This window comes from Panicum virgatum, chromosome 4N (assembly GCF_016808335.1).
Source record: "Panicum virgatum strain AP13 chromosome 4N, P.virgatum_v5, whole genome shotgun sequence".
NCBI classification, from domain to species: Eukaryota; Viridiplantae; Streptophyta; class Magnoliopsida; order Poales; family Poaceae; genus Panicum; species Panicum virgatum.
The window spans coordinates 3,498,518-3,518,122 of NC_053148.1; the positions used below are offsets into that span (position 1 = coordinate 3,498,518).

Below are 19,605 nucleotides of genomic sequence, written 5' to 3' on the forward strand. Positions count from 1 at the left end.
TAGTTTCGAATCAAGTTGGATTGTAAAAATAGCACTAGAGCTATGATCCATTACCACCCTAGTCGTAGCGTCGTGTACTTTGATTAGATGAATATTCAACTTGATCTGCAGCTAGCTACATTACTATCATACATGGTTGTGTTGTGTACCAATCAATTGTACTAGTTTCTCACATATTTGAACAGTTGCTACAGCAATTCTCAGAAACTCGCAGCTGATGTCAATTCCCTCACAACAATTCCATTTCCACAGCTCTCCTACTACTCTACTCCAGCTAATTAACAACTCGTATGTGCGACGACATGCATCCATGGCTATATCTCCAGGAACTGGTGCTTCTCGCCCCATTTTTTCTTACAGAAAGCTCCATGTTCCTAGCCAGTAGCCACAGCCATTGCCCATTAGCCAATAGCCACCACACACCTCCTTTGATCATGTCGAATGATGCACACACAACGACGACGCAAAACCCACTCCGATCCATACGCTTGTATGTGGCGCGGTGGTTATTCGATCTCAGCTCGCAACGCATTCTGATCATCAGGACATCAGGTCACAGGCAGTTCCAGAAGGACTGCTCGATGCGCGTGAAGCTGTCGTCGAGGTCGTACATGGAGCACGCGAACGCCTCCTCCTCCTCCGCCCCCGCCGCGCCGCCGTACATGTCGTGCCCAAGCTCGCCCTCCGCGTCCGGCCGCCCAAGGGACTCCTCGATCTCGACTTTGGCGTCGACGACGTCCGACGCCGCCGCCCCGTCGTCGTCGTCCGCGGGCACGGGCTGCTGCTGCTGCTGCTGCTGCGCGGCGGCGCCGGCGTTCCGCGCCACGAGCTCCTGGAACACCGACGACCGCAGCAGCAGGCTGAGCGCCGTGGTCGACGACGACGGGGACAGCCTCCCGCACGCCGCCGCGGCCGTCGGGCTGGGCCCGCCGGCGAACACAGACCCCACGTCGTCGAGGCCGGAGAACGAGGCGCCCCGCTGCGCCGCCGCCGCGGCGAGGTGGTGGTGGCCCCGGTAGAGGCTGTCGACGTCGACCTGCAGCATGCCCGCCGCGGCGCCGTGCGGGTGCTGCAGCAGCCCGCCGGCCTGGAGGCACAGCGGCGGCGGCGGCATGCTCTGCCTGCAGGCGCCGGACGTGGGGGTGCCGCCGTCGTCGCCCGCGGCGGGCTTGAGCCAGCGGATGTAGGTGCTGAGGTCGAAGTTGGTGACGGCGTTGATGCCGCGGTACTCGATGGCGGCGATGTCGTAGGCCCGCGCCGCCTCCTCCTGCGTGCTGTACGTGCCCAGGTACAGGTACTTGTTGCCGAACACCCGCCCGATCCGGGCCTCCCACCGGCCGTTGTGGTGGTGCCTGCGGGCCAAATCACTAGGGTTTTAGCGACGCCGACGGCGATCAGACAGACAAGCACGCAGCTAGCTGCCCGTACACGTACGTACCGTGCGACGCCTCTGTACTTGGAAACTCCACGAGAGAAGCCGTTGCTCTTCCTGCTTGGGATGAACCGGGGGAAAGATCATTCAATCTTGGATCTCTAACTTGATCGTTTTCATGAAAGTTTTCTTGACTAGAAAGTTCTTTGTGCGTAGGATTTTGTATGCTCACCTTCTTATTGAGGCCAGGTACTCTTCCTTGGACACGTTCTGCATCACTTTGAGCTCTTTCTCGTAGTCCGCAACCTGCCGGATCGATCGATGCACAGATCAGTCCAACAGTTCTAGGATACAGATCGATCTATACGGGAGATCTAAGATAGTATGACAAGCAATATCTAAGATTTTCCTACAGATGAGTTCATCTTCCCGTGTGCGATTTTTACAGATACAGTGACTTTGTACAAACACATACCGGAAAGTTAGTGTAGGTGCTAGGTCCCCAGTACTTGAGTGCTGCCAGATCATAAGCCCTTGCCGCTGCATCTTCCTCGTGGTACGCTCCAAGGTAAACTGTTCAACATCGTGTCATGGACACAAACACACACACACACACACAACGTGAGAAACACATACATACAAATCACTAGGGTCTAGGGACGACGTAGGTCTAGCTAGCTACAACCTGCAAAACTGTGTGCACACAGCTTGTTTGTTCAACGTGCGTTTGGCGACGTATATACATACCTTGCTTGCCTTTCTTCTTCTGCGTAGGGTTCCATGTCCCTTTGTCCCACAGGTGAGCTTCGAACCTCCCCGTCCAGCGATGCCTGCTTGCAATTGCAACAACGTTCAGCACGCTCAGATCAGATCAACATGCTCTCTAGTCCGTACAAAAGCAAATACAGCTTGACATGTAAACGAACGTGACGTTTACCTGCTTACGCCTCTGAACCTTGAGCTCCTCTTGGCCGCATTGCTACCCGCCGCCGACTTGTCGCCGCCGGCCTCCTCCTTGCCGTTGCTCGCCGTCACCACCGACGACGGCTCCCTCTTCCTCCTCTTCACGCTCTTCACCGCGCCGCCGCCACCGGCGGCCACGGGCGCCGCCCTCGGTGTAGCGCCGCAGTACAGTCCCTGCCCTCCTCCTCCTACTCTGCCGTGGAGCTCATCCTTCACCAGGCTGTAGGTTTCCATGGCGGCGAAACCAGGAGGAGGATTAGTTTCCTTGGTCACGGGCACGGTTGGTTCGCTGGCCTCAGGTTTTCTAGCAAGGCTGGGCATTTGGCTTCTGAACCAAAGGGAGGTAGCTACGACGTCCGTGTGAACGTTTATATGCAGCCACAGGAACAGATGGCAGGGCTGGGTGCTCGTCCTTGTTTCCATCTATGCGCTGAGAACGACAGGAGGGCGGCGATGTTCTCGGTGCCAGAAGCCTTGTCTCTTCCCGGTCTTGACAGCTTACACACCTTGCATTGTGTTGCTACTGCATACAGGGCAGATGGCACAGCTTTACTGGCCGGAAAATCCATCTGTCTAGCTAGAATAATGTACAGGTCTACACCTGGTATTTATATAGTTTTCTTGTGGAAAGAATAATCAATGATACAGGATGATTTTCTCTTCAAAAGAAAACTGTGTTGATAAATCCATTTGGGATCATATGACTAATAGATAATATTATATGACTAGTATATAATACAGACACAACCTGCAATTTCTTATGGAAAAACTAATCAATGACGACATATGGGTTTCTCTTGAAAACAAATGTTCGTAATTCGTTTGGATGATACAAAGCCAACAAATATTGGGATTTGGAAGACTCAATAGCTATAGTACTTGATTCTTTATGGCTGTATAATGTAAAGTAGTTACAAAATATGTACTATTTTCACTTGCATATTAAATTAACATTAACAGAAGCTGTATTTTTATTTATTTACCGGTTAGGCATAAATTACCAAAGCATGAACAACATAGGCCATAAGCTCCATTATTGTGGATGAGAGTAGATTCTTTTCTCACTAGCCTATCAACTTATGCTCCTGTACAAGCTAATTTAGAATTAATATAAAAATAATCTTATAGCTAATAATTATAATTATCTATCTCACACCATCTTTCATCTATTAAATATTCCAACACATACTCTAAAATATATATTTACTATTATATAGTTGCAATAATAGATTTCATTTTGCATCACACCTCCATGTATGTTTGATATATATTTAATTGAACTATTTATTCGTGAATTGATATTCTTATTTCTTTCTATCACACGTGAATACATGGTTACACATATAAAGATATGTATTTTTATATAGATAATAACACAAATAATATATTAATAATGATAGGTTAGAATTTTTTATTGATGCATTTTAATACTTTGTTATAATTATATAATTTACATTCATATTAGGGGTTACTTTAACTTTTAATAATGACATGATAGGATAATTTATATGCAAATATAGGGTATTATTTGTATTATATTTTGTAATGACATAGGTGGGTAATTTACACGAAGATTAGAGGGGTTACTTTAGATTTTTTTATAATAGCAGAGATGGATAATTTAGATACATATTTAGAGAGTTACTTTAGTCTATTTATATAATAGTAGAGGTGGGTAATTTATTAGGAAAGATAACATATACAATGATTATTATGATTAGCGTTGCTGGATTATTGATGGCTGGATGTTTCTGATTTTTTAAAGAATTTTAAGGATTTTTTAGGGTGTCCACCTAGGATCCTAGATGGTTTCACACAGAGGCTTAAAAAAACCTCCAATTAGTAATGGTAAGATTGTACCATTGGAATTGAACTAGTTAGTTCTAGAGTGGTCATTATTGCTGAATATGCAACCCATGCCCCCTCATAGACATCCGAATATGTAGTTAACTATATGTACTACATAGTTCTCGAATGATCATTATTCCTAAAATATGCAAGCCCCTCACAAGTAGTCAATGCTTGACCAAACATAGTAATCTTATTTAAAATTCGGCAAGCATAGTTGAGGAACAACATCTGAAGATGAGAATCGCTTGCATGCAAGCTGTAAAAGAGAGAGACTTTGCATGATTGCCCTCGCCCAATCAGAAATATACCATCTCTTTCAAGGCCATGATGAGATCAAGGCGCTTGCATATTCTTTGATTGTCTCATTACTTGTCCTTGAGAATACTGTACTTATTGCACTGCTACCATCTGTTTTCGCAGGAAGTTTCACCGCATCCCCCTGCCCTTTTCAGTGCCCGTTATACGTGTGCTGCAGTGCAGCCCATAGGTGTGCTCTGGATTGGACAAAGTTGTGTTCTTCGTCTGAGTTTCCTTTTTATATGAAACCAACCGACAACCGCTATTTCAGAAAGAAGAACTATTCGCATTGCATTGGTGGTAGAACAATAATCACTGTGGATTTAACTCTGGCTTCTCACCGTTTGGTTGACACATTTGAGATCATTGTTAAGTCTTCATGATTATTCGATCTTGGTTGTAGCAATATGTATCAATGCAAAACACTAGGAAGATAGATAAACTCAAATTAGGGATCAGATATATGTTGCATGACCATCCAACATGCTAGCATGATGAGAAGCTATTGTCCGGAAGTTCAGTATGCATCCCGGTTTCATCTAAACTAGATATATATCAGTTTGTGCTACACACATCCTACTGGGTTTCAAAGAAAATGACATCTTTTTCAGAACACAAATTCCTCCAAACCGGCAGGTGCTGAACATTACCACATGAAAACGACGGCAATGTATAATACTACTTGTCACAAACGGTATGCGTGCTCGATCACACCAGACTGGCATGAACATCATCCCCAAACCGTTAAAAAGGACAAGAACAGAGAACATTCTCCATCTGTGGCGTATTCCATGGCATGTGCTCAGATCGCAGAGAACGCATTGAGCTGGACAAGTCAGGACGCAACCCACCTGCTAACGAACATCGAGCTACCACCTAGGGACGCACTAGCTAGATCATTACCCGACACACGATAAACTAAACCTAGTTTCTTAGATATATATCAAATAAATTCAAATCAATAACAGTTAGCTAGCATATTCAGCTCCATTTTTTTGTCGCTGCTGAAAGTCTGAAACCAAATGCGTCTGGAATTCTGATTGGACAGAGTATTGTGGAAAGACCAGGTAACTAGCGGGTAGGCAGACACAGGTTGGAATCCTGATCTCTGAAGAATTGCAGCTGTACTGAAGTCGGCAGCAGGCAGAGAGGCAAGGATCGGAGGAGGTGGTGACAAAACGGGGCGACCTTGGGTTCTTCGCAGGGCTTCGTTCCTGCCGAGCGCGCGTGGCACGAATCCTTGACTCCACCTTATTTTAAGAACCTGGCGTGCGCCAAACAGCGACGTTCTTTTCGCGTCTTTATAATCAGTGTCTGCTGTCTCTTGCAGAGAATTTTCGTGGACGGATAGGTCATTCATAATAACCAACTGGTTTGAGGAGAAAGAAACCGGCCAGTTTAGTTAAATGAATGGATTAACACTGGTGGTAATTGGGAAGGAACGTGTGGTGGTAGTGGTAAGATTGTTTATGGAATTAATGAGTGTACCTTCTTGACCGGATTTTGCTCAAACCCTACCAAAGGATCCAATACAAAACGGCTTCAAGCCAAAAGCTCTCCCAATAAGCACCTTTTGTATCTATACTAGAAATCCTGAGCCAAAAAGCTAGACAAAACCATTTTAACAATTTCTTCCAACAAGATGAACCAGAGGAAAAAAAAACTATTTTACCCAATAAGCAGGATCCAGAGCCATTTTGGTCAGAACCAGAGTTCTACTAAACAACCATTTACTAGTGCAGTAAACTAGTAGATTACGTAGTAAGGATAGGTCCACTGACATGTATGGAGAAAAAGTGTTAAATATATCATCGTTAAAATTTGCTACATTCAGTACCCCTGATTAGTTGGTTGTTGTTTTTGAGTTGTTAGCCCCCACAGTTGCTTTTTTACTTCGGTTTATTTATTTTTCCTTGTTGCAGTGAGTGGCTGGACAGAACTCCTCCGTCTGTCCTTTCTCCTTTGCTCTCCTGGGGGTTATTATATTGTTTGAGGGGGCTTTTGGCTCTCTCACTTTTCTCCTCTTCTAATAAAAATTCGGCAAAGCTCTTGCCGTCCGTTCAAAAAAAAAATTTGCTACATGACACTTGCACTCTGCTAGCATTTGTAGTTTCAAATTAAACCAGACTTTCAAGAATGAGAATGACAAGGTATCAATCAAATCTAGCCTTAGGTTGTCCGCACAGGCATTTGCTAGTCGGTCCTCCAGGACGTGGGTAGTGGAAAAACCACTGCAGCGGCGTACTGGGAGAGGTCCGCTAAAGAAGTGGACGCTCCCCATTCTGCTACTCCGAGCGGAGGTAGAGGCTGTCCGCTACCTCACACCGGTGCTACCTACGCTCACCATACCCAACCATTGCATGCTCCTCTGCAGCCGCGCCCCTCCCTGCTCCTGCCGTGGGAGCTTGACCACAGGCCGAGGTGGTGCGGGAGCTCAACCGCGAGCTCCGCCGCCACTCCACTCGCCCGCCACGGCCCCGCTCCTGCAAGGGAAGAGGAGGAGGGAGGAGGAGGGGGCACCTGCGTGGATCCACAGCGAGGAGCCATCCGCTGCCTCAAGGAAGGGCGCGTCGGCGTGGATCCGGCGAGGGAGGGGGAGGGATTAGGAGGAAGAAAGAAGAGTGGCATGACGAGGGAGGAGGAGTGGGCGCCGACGTGGTCCACGTGGATATGCCACTGTCAGCATCATAAGGGAGGGCGTCCCCCTAGCACAGGAAAAACTCAAGGGCAACTGGACCGGATGACCGGTGTCGGCCCAACAAAGGGCAACCAACCATAAACGGACCACCCAGAAAGCCTCTGGTAGGGTTTCTGGGAGTGACAAGGGGGCACCCGCGTGTCTCTCAAGGCCTTCAATGCGCCATCCCCAACGCTGGCAAACAGGGCCTAGGGGTGGTGCACCTTCCCCATAAAAACACCATGATTTGTGGGCGAATCTCGCGTTGTGTTATACCCCTGGCCGAATCCCTAAATGGAGGTTCCCACGAATCCCTACTTGCAGTATTAACCCACCAACAGCCGCGAGAAGCTGCCGCCGCCACCGCGAGGAGGGGTGCGCGTGTAAGGATTGTGGACCAAGAAGGGGGGTTGAATTGGGCCTTTTTCAAAATCTAATGTTGCCCAAGCCTAGAGTTCAAGACCTATCATCTAGAGCACACTAACAAGAGGATTCTAGGTGGGAAAACACACTAGTATGTCCATCATCCTAGATGAGATCACACTACCAAGAAAAGACTAGGCAAAAGAAACACACTAGCAAGATCAAGCTCTAGTCATCAAACAAGCAAAAGTGGAGTAACAAGAAGAACAAAGTAAGTAAATGCTTGAATGAAATGAGAGAGATCACGAGACAACCGGATTTTTTCCCGTGGTGTCGAGGAGTTGACGCTCCCCCATAATCCACATTGGAGCACCCACAAAGGGTTTAGCTCCCTTGCATCACGAAGAGCATGTGATCACTAAGAATGCTCCTTCTCCATCTCCGAAACGGCGAGTTTCACACCGTGTACAAGTCTTCTTCTTGGGGCTCCCACAAACTCCAAGAGCTCACCAAGAGCCTCCGATCACCAAGACTGTCTAGGTGCCATCAAACACTAAGAGTAACAAGTCCTAAGCCTTCACTTGACCATCAATAAGTCAGCCCTAAGCTCAAGCACACTTGCAACTCTTCAAAGGATGAATCTTGATGAATTTGGCCGATCACAAAGTTGTGGTTTGTTCTCTCAGCACAAGGGTGGCCTCAGGTGTTCAAGGTGTCAAAAGGCAGTTCAAATGACCCGGGGTACCACCTTATATAGGCTAGAGCTCATCCCCTAGCCGTTACTAACTTTCTAGAAAAAGTTAGAAGGCATCAGATCATCCGACCAGGGGCGTCAGATCATCGGTCTCTGACAGACCAAACGGTAGCCTTTATACTCTGAAAAGTCACATGCTGACGCAATTGATCCGACGCTATAGTCCGACAGGGGGCGTCGGATCAACCGGTGCTGAAGAGACAATTCTGAACCCCAAAACATGCTCCCTGGTGATTACTCCGGTGCTTAGTATGATGGGCGTCGGACTATCTGGTCCCGAAGAGTTTTTCAAATCCTGAGAAACATGCTCTCTGAAGAATACTCCGACCATTAGTCCGACAGTTCTTGAAAGTATGCATCGAATCATCCGGTCACACTTGAATTTTTAGCAGTTGTCAGAGTTAGTCCGGTCGTAGTGTCTCGGTTAGTCCGACGGGGGGGGGGGGGGGGGGGGGTGTCGTCGGATGAACCGACGGTCCATTTTTCTGCAATTTCTGTTTTCTGACTTGGATTTGATTGATTCTTCATTTCTTTGTTCTTCCAAGTGTTTTTCTGAGTACCATAGCCTGTCTTGGGCTGAACTTGAGCAAGTGTGCATGAATTCTAAAGCTAACTCAACTTTGGTCAAGCTACTAACTCAAGAACTCCTCTTTATAGTCCAATCACGAACTAAAAACTATAAAACTTGAACTAAATCAAGTGTCCTTTATCTCCTTGTGACACTTGAGTCTAGAAAGGTCCTTAATCATGAGGATTTGAGTCTGTGGCTCGTTGATCATGAATTTTAACGGGTCTCCTTTCATATTTCATTCGCGACTTAACAGTTAAGATATAATTTCTTCAAAACAACCATTAGTCACATATGGTTGTCATTAATCACTGAAACTTACCATTAGCATCCATCGGCCTAGATGCTTTCAGCGCGCTAGAGTGGATCCTTCTACTGCAGCCATGGATCCAGCGAGGGAGGGGGAGGGAGGAGGGAGAGTGGTGTTGCGAGGGAGGAGGGAGGAGGGAGGAGGGAGGAGGAGGGGCGCGTGGGGGTGGGAGAGAGAGAGGGGGGAGGGACGGAGGAAGGAAGGAGGGAGGGAGGAAAAAGAAAAAAATCTAACATGTGGGTCCCATGTCTGGTAGTTAGTATAGAGAATGAGATATATATATTATGACGGGTGCGGAAGAAACTAGTATAGAGGATAGAATCTCAATAAACAGAATGAAATATTCCTTTTAGAAGATAAAAATAGAGTAATATAAGTGTAAACTTGGGGTGGGCATTCAGTCTAACCAAAACCCAACCGAACCGAACCGATCGGTTCCTTGAATTTTTGTTCCCCAAAATAGGAACTGATCGGTTCCTAAATTTCCAAGAACCGTCGATTTCGGTCTCGGTTAGTTCGGTTTGGTTTTGGTTAATACCCGAACTAACCGAGGAAGAGCAGACAGAGACGTCCAGGGCTGACAGTAGAGAAGCTAGAGACGCTCGCGCTCGCCGGGGGTTGTTGCGCTAATGCCACTCTCGCTTGGGGCCGCTACCGCGCGCTTGTCGGGGCTGCCGCCTCGCGCACCACCGTCGATCCGTCGCAGCAACGCCCATCTGTGGTCTTGCTCGCTGTCGATCCGCCGCACCCGCGCCCTCCCGCAGCCACACGCCGTCGATTCGTGGCAGCCATCGCCTCGCGTCATCGATTCACCGCCATCGTGGGTGCTGGCTGGTGTCGGGGGCCGACGACGGTAGGCCCGGGCTGGAAGCGGGAGCCGGCGGCGGCAGCGGTTGGGGGTGGTGGGGGGGAGATGGTGCACCGCCGCGCCGTGGTCGGGGTTCGGGACTGGGGGATGGAGACGGTGAGGCTGGGGGGATGCGGGTGTGCGGTGTGGTGGTGTTGCCTATGGGGGGGGTCAGCTAGGGTTCAAAATGGGCGGTTGTACGCTTTGGGCTTTTGATTGGGCTTCGATCAGTTCGGTTAATCGAGCCTAAGAATCAAATTAATAGATCTATTTCAGTTCCATAGAATCAGGAACCGAAAACCAAAATTATCGGTTTCATTTTTTCAGTTCTAGTAGTTTCCGGTTGTTCAGTTCTGTTTCCGGTTCTCGGTTAAATTTGTCCGCCTCGATTGCAGACAGCCTCACACTGCTCTGAATATGGACTACGGCCCAATTCTGCGAATGCGATGGCCGGGGCTTCACTATTGGGTGGGCCATGTAACCATAGGCCCAAAGCCAATAAAGTAACGGCCCCGGAGCTTCCCTTCGTGGTAGGGATGGCAACGGGTCGGGTAGGGTGCGGGTAAAATTATAAGGCATACCCGTATCCGCGAAGTCTAGCGGGTAAAATTTTATACCCGTACCCATATCCACCGGGTACGGGTCGGGTTTCGGGTACCCATCGGGTATTTTAATAATAGCATAAATAACATATCATTTGGTCGTATTGACTAGCATATTTTGAATTTATCATCCATATAAGTGAACGCAAAGCATTAGTAGAAGTAAACGGATCATCTTGCACCATTTTTTTCTTATTTTCAACATCTATTTTGTAGTTGTATGTAAGTACATGCGTTCAATTCTAGTTATGTATTTCATCTAAAAAATGTAACAATGATCATACGCTTCACTGCAAATAATAAGCAAAATATCAATATCATTTTCACATCTATTAGTTCATGCAATCTCACTATCTATCTATTTAGTTCATACAATCACAACAAAGTGAGACATAAAATTTGTGAATGATAAGAGTTTACTAAATTATTTTTTATATTTCGGTTACCCGTCGGGTACCCGCAGGTAAAAGATTTTACCCACACTCTACCCGCGGATGAAATTTTATACTCATACCCATACCCACAAGTAAAATTTCATACACATTACTTCACCCATTAGGTCGGGTACCTGCCGGTAAAATTGTCATCCCTACTTCGCGGTCCACTGACCGCCACAGGATAAACCCCTTCGCGGTCGGCACCCCCCACCACCCCCGTCCGCCGTCTCCTCGTCCGCAGCCCGTTCGGTGATATGCCGCCGCCGGCGCCGCTCTTCCTCTCGCTCCCCTCGCCGCCACCGCCCCCGCTGCTGCCCGCCCATCACCCCAGGTCCCCGCAGTCCGTGTCCCTATCCGTAGCCCCGCCTCTCGCCTCCTCCCGGAGGCCCGCCCTCCCCACGTGCCCCGTCGCCTCCCCGCGCCACTCCGACTACTTCGACCCGCGGGCCCCACCGCCGCCGCGCGGGGACGGCGGGTACGGGCGCCCGCCCAACGGCGCGCACGAGGGGAGGGTGTTCACCAGCTACAGCATCTACAAGGGCAAGGCCGCGCTGGCCTTCGACCCCAGGCCGCCGCAGTTCGTGCCGCTCGATGTAGGTAGAGGAGCGGGGGGCCGTCGTCTCGCGCCTGTGTGCGGCTTCTATTCTTCCATGCGCTAATGGACACTCCGTGCGTGTGCGGATTTGCAGTCTGGGGCGTACAAGGTGGCCAAGGAGGGGTTCGTGCTGCTGCAGTTCGCGCCCGCCGTGGCCACGCGTCAGTATGACTGGACGCGCAAGCAGGTATGCTCTAATTGTTCAGGTTTTGCTTTCAAGTTATCTTCTTTTTGATACCCATGTCACCAATTTGAGAGCTATTGCTCTCATTTCATTAGATATGGGGACAAAAGAGCTGGCACATGTATAATATATAGTGTATCTTGAATTTCTAGCTAAGTTAGAAGCTCGGTCTTGGAGCTGGCTGGATAATTGCTGATTTGTAAGCTTACTCATGGAATCATGCGTTTGTTTAGTCAACAATAGTATACTTACTATGTGGTCTTTTATTGTCCCTATTGCCTATGTGCATGTGCTGTATGCCTGCATGATTTTGTAAGTCCCATAGTAGGTTTGGTTACTATCGGTATCCATATAATGTTGTTTACACAAACTTGTTTGATACATTGCTATACAGGTGTTCTCATTATCTGTGTGGGAGATAGGAACCCTGCTTACTCTTGGTCCAACGGATTCATGCGAGTTCTTTCATGACCCTTTCAAGGGGAGGAGGTTGGTCTCATTTAGGGTATCTGATTATCTATGTTATGCTCCTTGTGAATCTATCCTTAGACTTAGAGAATCCCCCCTCCCCCCACCACCACCAAAAAAAAATGTGAGGAATGCAGATCATGTTAATTTTCTGCTGCATTTTTGTTATTATCCCAAGAAATTGCAACATATCTTAGTTTCTTATGTTGTCTGTCCAGTGGTATAAAAAGGCAACATCAAACTTTCTTTAGTAGGATCTGTGTCAATATGGTTTGAGGACATATCATTATTGCTTATCAATTCATTTGCCTCATGTTATGTTTAAAGAAATGCGCTGCATGGTGGCATTGCCCTTGCCCCCTTGTTCCGCTATTGTTTGCAAAACAGGGGAATCTTGCTAGCTAATGCAATCCCAATTACATCCAGCATCTCTAATAAAGATTGCGCAAGGAGATTTCCAGCTTGCCTTGATCACATTGTCTATATAGCATAGTATATCTAGACTTTAAGCATCGTCATGTTCTTAGGTTCCTCATTTTATATTTTTATTTTGTTCTTTACTCTTTCAATGTTGGTGCAGCCTTGGTAGTCCATCAAGAAAACCTAATTTTTGTTATCATTTCATCTTTTCATGAAAACAGTGAAGAAGGCAAAGTGCGTAAGGTTCTTAAGGTTGAGCCAACACCAGATGGCAATGGTCGCTTTTTCAACCTCAGTATGTAGTTTCGAACTTATTGTTACATATTTTGGTTTTATCAGCCTAGGTTCACAAATTGATCTGATGACCATTATTGCTGTTAGGTGTCCAGAATCGTCTTGTCAACGTCGATGAGAGCATTTACATCCCTATAACCAAGGGAGAGTTTGCGGTCATTGTATCAACTTTCAACGTAAGTATAATGTCCTTTTCATTGATCAATCCTCCTGGCTCCTGCAGGGGCCTTCTCTAGAGCTTCTAGTGTTTTTATTGCTATAGTCTGAACAAATTACATGCGTTCTAGTTGCCTGAAAAATTTGCACTTGGTTCTTGGTTCGACTTCCAAAGTTTTCATATATTAACATGTTGCATGATTTACACTGACAAATCTATTTTCTCTACCATGATTTTTTCCATGCGGTAATGGCTGAATTGTCTTGATAACAACTTTATTTTGATTATGTATGTCTGCCCCATCATGAAGTCCAATACTCCGTTAGTCCTGCAACTACTTGGTTGACTTTGCTGCGCCACTCTCCCATGGATATTGAATTTCTGTAGTCAGGGTTGTTGACAATGAAGATATTTTCATTTTTAAAATCTTAAAAAAAATAAGATGTGAATTTTGTTTTGCATGTTTTGAGTTTAGCATGCAACACCTGCATGCACTCATGACAAACAGTACCTAATGTATTATTAAATGTGCAGTACATCATACCGCACCTAATGGGCTGGAGCACATTTACAAGTTCTATCAAACCTGAGGAATCACGGCCATACAGCAGGCCACAGTCGGCGCCTGAGTATGAGTGGCGGAGGTGACCGACGGTGCACATGAGGGGAGATGGCTACAGCTTGAAGGATGAAATTGTTGCATAATTCGGTAGGATGATCTGTGATGAATGCCTTTTGGGGCTTTACTCCCTTTGTTTCCTTTCTAGTTTGGACTTGGTAGCACTCCAGCTATTTGGAATTTCTCAGCTGTCCAGGGTTCCACGGGGCGTGGCATGGTGAGGGCATGTTTTGGGGGGGACAAAGCTCAGTTTTCTGACTACAAGGCGGCAGCAGCAGCAGTGGGTTTCCATGGCTGAAGTTCATATGCCTGCACGGCGACAAAGGTGATAAGGCCTTGTGTCAATCTGCCCATAACCCACAGTTTAGTGGTATGAACTGAGAAATGATTTGTACGGCCAGAGAAGGAATGGCCTTTCGAGTCTTGAAATAGACTCACCTGAGGTTATTGTAAATGTAGTCTTTGCTGCAATCTACTGCCTTGTTCTTCCCCCATGGATGTTTTCCTACTGAAATTGTGCTGTGCACTTCCAATCCAAAATTTCCATCCTGCTGGGTACCAGATTGTATTGCTCGAGTTTATGTGCGTTGAATCCTTTTCCGCAGTTTTCCTCAAAAAAAAAATCCTTTTCCGCAGAAGATGAGAAGAAAAAGGAAGGAACCTTGTAATTCAAACGGTCACCAATGGATTGTGTTGTCGTTGGCTCGTCAGGGCCTCAATTCGACTCCCCCTTCCTATTCGGCTCGGCCCACAGAGAATGAAACCCCGTGGGCCGGGGGCGGCCAGGCCCATCGTGTCCGGCGGCGGTGCGACGAAGAACCAGACCGCCAGGTGCCACGGCGCCGCCTGATCGGATCAGCCGCCGAGTCCCCTCATCGGCCGCCTCCCTCCGAGCTCACCGTCGACCGCGCATCCCCATCTCGCAGCGCGCCGGCGCAGGCCATCTGGATGGTCAGGTCAGTTCAGGTCAGTGTCCTCCCCTCCCCCGAGGGCGGTGCCTCCCATTGCTTTCAGATGGACCATTTCGCCGTCGTCAGTCAGTGCGGACTTCCACCCGCAGTGCAGTAGAGTTCGGATGCGCTCTTTCCACCGATCGGTCGTGTCACCTGCTAGGATTTCTTCCGCCGTTTTGCTTGGTCGTTCAGCTTTGAGCTCCCTTGTACTGACGAAACATGCCCATGGCCGCGCGCTCCCCTCCTGAGACCCGAGGGTAGCGTGCTACCACGAGGCGCGGCCATGATGCTCGGTCGTGGCCTCATGGGCAGACAGCAAAATTCAGCCGCTTTGGCCGCTCTGCTGTGTTGAGTAGCAACAGTTTGAGCGAGGGGTAGGGCTTACAGTTGCAAACCAACCATGATGATATCATTTTTTCCCCTACCAGTGGGAGTTGAAATCTGCTGCCTTTTGAGAATTATAATTCTGTCATGTGCAGTATTTTTAGAGTTCTACTTTGCTGTTGTTACTCCTCCATTATGTGCTGCTCCTACGAGATAATTCTATTGCAAGCGCAGTTGACCATCATGGACATGATCTAACTCTTGTTTTGAATTCTGAGCAACCGGTTGCTCTCTCCATTTTTCTCTACGTGTGCGAGTTCTGTTGGATTGTGAATGCAGCCAAATTTTGAAGTAAGCCCGTGTATGATTGTGTGCTGTAGGTTGGAGGTCAGATGCAGCCGGGAGACACATCAGCTGCCAATTTATTTGATGCTTACTAGACTACACGTCGTCGCAGTGCTAGCATATGCAGCTTGACCATCCCTCTCTTTGATGCAATTCTGAAATATTCTCTCTTTTTTTAAAAAAAATATGTTGAAATAGAAAGTACTAAGAGCCTGTTTAGTTGCCAAAAAATTTCAAGTGCTACAGTACCTTACAACGTTTGACCACTAATTTGGAGTATTAAATATGGATAACTGATAAAATCCATTGCATAACCCTCGGGTGAAATCGCGTGACGAATCTAATGAACCTAATTATGCAATGATTAGACAATGTTGTGTTACATTAATCAACTTTTAATGACAGATTAATTAGCTTTAATAGATTCGCCTCGCGATTTTCCGTCTATCCGTGTAATTAGTTTTATAATTAATATATATTTAATACTCCTAATTAGTGGTCGCCACCAAAAAATTTTGGGAACTAAACGGCCCCTAAATTCTCTTATGGTCAAGAGATTGATGGGTAACTGACAGTGATGCTTCATGGAATTTTTTAAAGAAAAAATAGATGGAAACAGATCGTGCGATGAGATGATTACGGACGCCAGATCCTAGTCTGTCTTGGACAAATAATTTCCATGTACTTGTGCATTGTAGATGGTCAAATACAAGGTTTGGATAGTCTCCAAAATTGGTACCTCAGTACCAGAGCTTCAAATTGTACATGTAATCTTTTTTTTTTGCGAAACCAAAATCCTACATAAATTTATGTATTCCACAAGTTGTCGTACCGACCCTCATGGCTTTTTTCCAAATAAACGAGCAAATTGAAACGAACCATCCCTGTCACGAACGCAACTGAACCAGTAGAAAGCATGTTTGACAAGGGCTCGTATGACCTTACCAGGAGTACGCCATGAAAATGTGCTGGCATGACGAGGTGCACGGCTGCAGAAAAGTACGCAGAGGTCTCCTACCCAATGAGAACCCAAAGTTCAGAGGACATGCTCTCTCTTCATGCAGGTCAAGGTTCTCAGATTGGCTCCACGCATGTGTGCCCAATTTGATGTCAACATAGTCCTGTCAAATTGAGGAAGACAATTTTCAGCAATACCGATTCGCTTCGCAAAAACAAACTGGAGAATGAACTTTCTCAACTTGAAAATTAGAACAAACTCCCTTGATGACTACTAGGAAATGGCCTGGTGTCATGTCCGACTACAAGTCTACAACCACGCGACACCACTTGCACGCACCTAGTTCAACACCAATTCAAGCTCTTCATAAATACGACGGTGCACCGTACTTAGACTTGCATAATTCCACCGTCAGGAGTTCTAAGCTCAGGAATAGGAAATTCTGAACTTGTGATCTTGACCCCGGGATACCACTTGCTGCTCACAGTAGTTCAATGGAAAAAATCTCAAACCAATCAGAGAAAAAGAGAATATAATAGTCGGCACATGCTCCTAATTCTGAATAGACCACGAAAGTTGACGGAACAATACAAAAACATGCATGGGAATTCACCTTTCTCAAGCAACCGGTTTGAAATTCGATTTTTTTTTAGAATTTCCAATTGGTTCCTGGTGTGCAGTTTCAACTTTCAAGCACTGACAATGAGCTAGTGGTCTCGCCATGTGGATGGCGACGCTATTAGGCACCGCTTCTAACGGGATCGTTGAAAAGCTCGGCCCCATATGCTGCTTCTCCATGACGACCACTACAGATTATATGATACAGGTTGTTTGTTTGATGAAGAAGATTTTTTCTTTTTTTTCTTTTTTTTTGCATAAACACACCTGTCGAGTCTGACTTCTTCTCAGAAGTATGGCTCTCTGGTCTGAAGAAATGCTCCATCAGCGCGACACCCTCTAGTTTAAAAATAGCAAGGCAAAACAAAAGGACAAATTGCTACTCTGAAAATGTTACCAACAAAGACACAGCTAATCTTGACTGTAGTTGGATCCATGGCACATAAGCATGACACAAGTCGGACGTCAAGTTGATGCTCCCTCCTATCCTTTATTAGTATTATCAATTAACTAATGACAAGTACTTCCAGTCTTGTCATTGTGCTCGTGTGATCGATCTAACAACTCTATGTGATATACTTGTCAAAACTCTTGGTGACCTACACCAATGTAAACTTTTTTTCCGAAAGATCCAGGACACCTTCCTGGCTTTAATTAATAAGGAAGAGTAGCAATACAGGCGCCAGTGGCGCCAGAAAACCTAGGTCGAAACGACCTAGGCTGGAGCATCGGAATAGCTCCACAACCAAGGAAAAAAGGATAAAATTACATATTACTCGTTTATTTGACGATCTACTAGAAAGGCCAAGTGTTTAGCACCAGCCGAAACCCACAGTCTAGAGGCCTCTTTAATTTCGCCGATGATTCTTGCTGTTGGCTTCACTTCCTCACTGAAGACTCGGCGATTGCGTTCGCACCAGATGGTCCAAGTGACCAGAATTGCTAGAGAACGGGCACCTTTCGTTGTAGGGCTCTAGAGTTTTGACAATGTAAACTTCATATACTAACTGTGTTATACCCAGACCATTGGACTCTATTTTGTACTATACCCAGCTCTTCATTTCAATTTAGAGCTTAGACATTCAAGGAAAACGGTGTAACTGTGCACTCTACTTGAAACCGTTGCCTCTGAACAAGCTATCAGCCGTCAACTTTACATATACCAACTGTTAGATTAGATCTGACCGGGCACCCAATGTTTTTTAGTAATAGTCTACATTTATGCATCGCATGATTGCTTTACATATGTAACTCTTCACTTGGAAGAACTAGGATGGCAGATGGAAAGCGGCACCATTGCTTCATTTTTTTGTATATAGGTTGATAGATTCTAGAGGTAATTAATCAAAACACATGGCCTTATTGTGTAAAATATAAAAAAGATACTCGGTAGTGAGGTCAACGGATCGGATACACAAAGGCAAAAGGCAAGCCATAGTCAACTGTAAGGATGAACCTGCATATTCAATATATAGAACATGGTACCTGTACCGTACAAACACAGATTGTTCACTAAATAATCTACATGTCAAAACACTTTACTAATTCTAACAGTTCATCAACGTTTTTTAACCTCTTAACCAAAAATTCTGTACACTGTTGACTTCTGGTCCATGAATCCAGATCACAAACAGGAGAACAAGGATAGATGCATGTATAGCTATCAAACTGCTCATTTTGTAATAACTACAACATGCCTCAAACTATAAGAACCTAGAAAGCAAGTTGTTTATTTCTTTTTTCCAAGTCAAAAAGCGTAAGCATGCACCATGCATTGAGAAAGATCAAGTACTCACAATTAGCTGTAAAATGATACAGATTGTAAAGAAAACATCACATTGGTTGTGGTTGATAGGCTAGCATGTGCCATTAAATAGCAAAACAGAAGACAAAGTAAAATTGAAGAGAACTAACATGATGGTACTGTTAAGTTGAAATTGCACTGGATTTTCAAATTATGGATCTACCAACTTCTTAAATTTCTGCAAACTTCAAGCTCTGTGCTATTAACATAAATATGTAAAGTCCAGCCGGTTTGTACACCAATTCAAAGAGAAAGCTTGAACGGCACTGCACATGATAGCTGATTACCTTACCTCAGCTACATGCTGAGAAGTACAAGTTTCCAACGCCCACTATGGTGTAGCATAGATATAAATGTAATTTTCTCTGGTGCGCTATGAAGGTCCAGAACGGCAAAGGAAACAAAGATTATATTAATTTAGAGATTGTCCTTTTCCTAGTTGGGTGTATACCGATTGCAAAAAATATTCAGTCTCTTTCTAGCTGGGTGAATACAAGCAACGATTAATAAGGATTTTAGAGTAAATAGTCCTAAATGGAGACAAGTACCTACCACTTAGCAAGGCAATAACCTCTATTACTGATGGAAGACAATAACCATGCATGCATGAATGCAGCGCAAATGGGCAATAGTAAATGGAAGTTTCAAAGCATTGGGATCTAAAAAGAACCAAATCCATGGACTTGGCCTCTAAAAGAGCACCAATGGTGTCACCAGAAGAGGCAGTCAGAATCTCAAAGACCACCCTAGCTGAACCCACACGATATTCTAGAGAAATGGTACAGCTAGCTTTGGATCACAGAACTGCATCATGTTCTTAAGTTC

The 19,605-nt window shown here is 45.9% G+C and overlaps 2 protein-coding genes across 3 annotated transcripts; one reads left to right on the forward strand and one right to left on the reverse strand.

Moving 5' to 3' along the window:
- Positions 1–553: 553 nt before the first annotated feature.
- On the reverse strand, positions 554–2,656 carry LOC120670456 (AP2-like ethylene-responsive transcription factor PLT2). The gene is made up of 6 exons (XM_039950553.1): positions 2,310–2,656; positions 2,120–2,202; positions 1,848–1,945; positions 1,605–1,678; positions 1,439–1,489; positions 554–1,352 (listed from the first exon to the last, which is right to left on the reverse strand). The coding sequence occupies exons 1-6, from the start codon at positions 2,654–2,656 to the stop codon at positions 554–556; spliced, it is 1,452 nt and encodes a 483-aa protein (XP_039806487.1).
- An 8,569-nt stretch (positions 2,657–11,225) lies between these two features.
- On the forward strand, positions 11,226–14,334 carry LOC120670655 (single-stranded DNA-binding protein WHY1, chloroplastic-like). 2 transcript variants are annotated; one of them, XR_005673287.1, is made up of 7 exons: positions 11,226–11,634; positions 11,731–11,823; positions 12,215–12,309; positions 12,930–13,003; positions 13,090–13,178; positions 13,694–13,868; positions 13,967–14,292. XR_005673287.1 is itself a non-coding variant. In XM_039950813.1 (6 exons), the coding sequence occupies exons 1-6, from the start codon at positions 11,296–11,298 to the stop codon at positions 13,805–13,807; spliced, it is 804 nt and encodes a 267-aa protein (XP_039806747.1). In that variant the 5' UTR covers positions 11,227–11,295; the 3' UTR covers positions 13,808–14,334. The 2 variants fall into 2 exon arrangements, 1 of the variants encoding a protein (XP_039806747.1); XM_039950813.1 differs by having other exon boundaries at positions 11,227–11,634; positions 13,694–14,334.
- Positions 14,335–19,605: the final 5,271 nt, after the last annotated feature.

Coding starts and splice junctions, on each gene's coding strand:
- LOC120670456 (XM_039950553.1), bottom strand. CDS start 2,656: ATGCCCAGCCTTGCTAGAAAACCTGAGGCCAGCGAACCAACCGTGCCC. Junction 2,203..2,309: donor AGGTTCAGAGGCGTAAGCAG/GTAAACGTCACG, acceptor AATTGCAAGCAG/GCATCGCTGGACGGGGAGGT. Junction 1,946..2,119: donor GAAGAAGAAAGGCAAGCAAG/GTATGTATATAC, acceptor GATGTTGAACAG/TTTACCTTGGAGCGTACCAC.
- LOC120670655 (XM_039950813.1), top strand. CDS start 11,296: ATGCCGCCGCCGGCGCCGCTCTTCCTCTCGCTCCCCTCGCCGCCACCG. Junction 11,824..12,214: donor ATGACTGGACGCGCAAGCAG/GTATGCTCTAAT, acceptor ATTGCTATACAG/GTGTTCTCATTATCTGTGTG. Junction 12,310..12,929: donor GACCCTTTCAAGGGGAGGAG/GTTGGTCTCATT, acceptor TCATGAAAACAG/TGAAGAAGGCAAAGTGCGTA.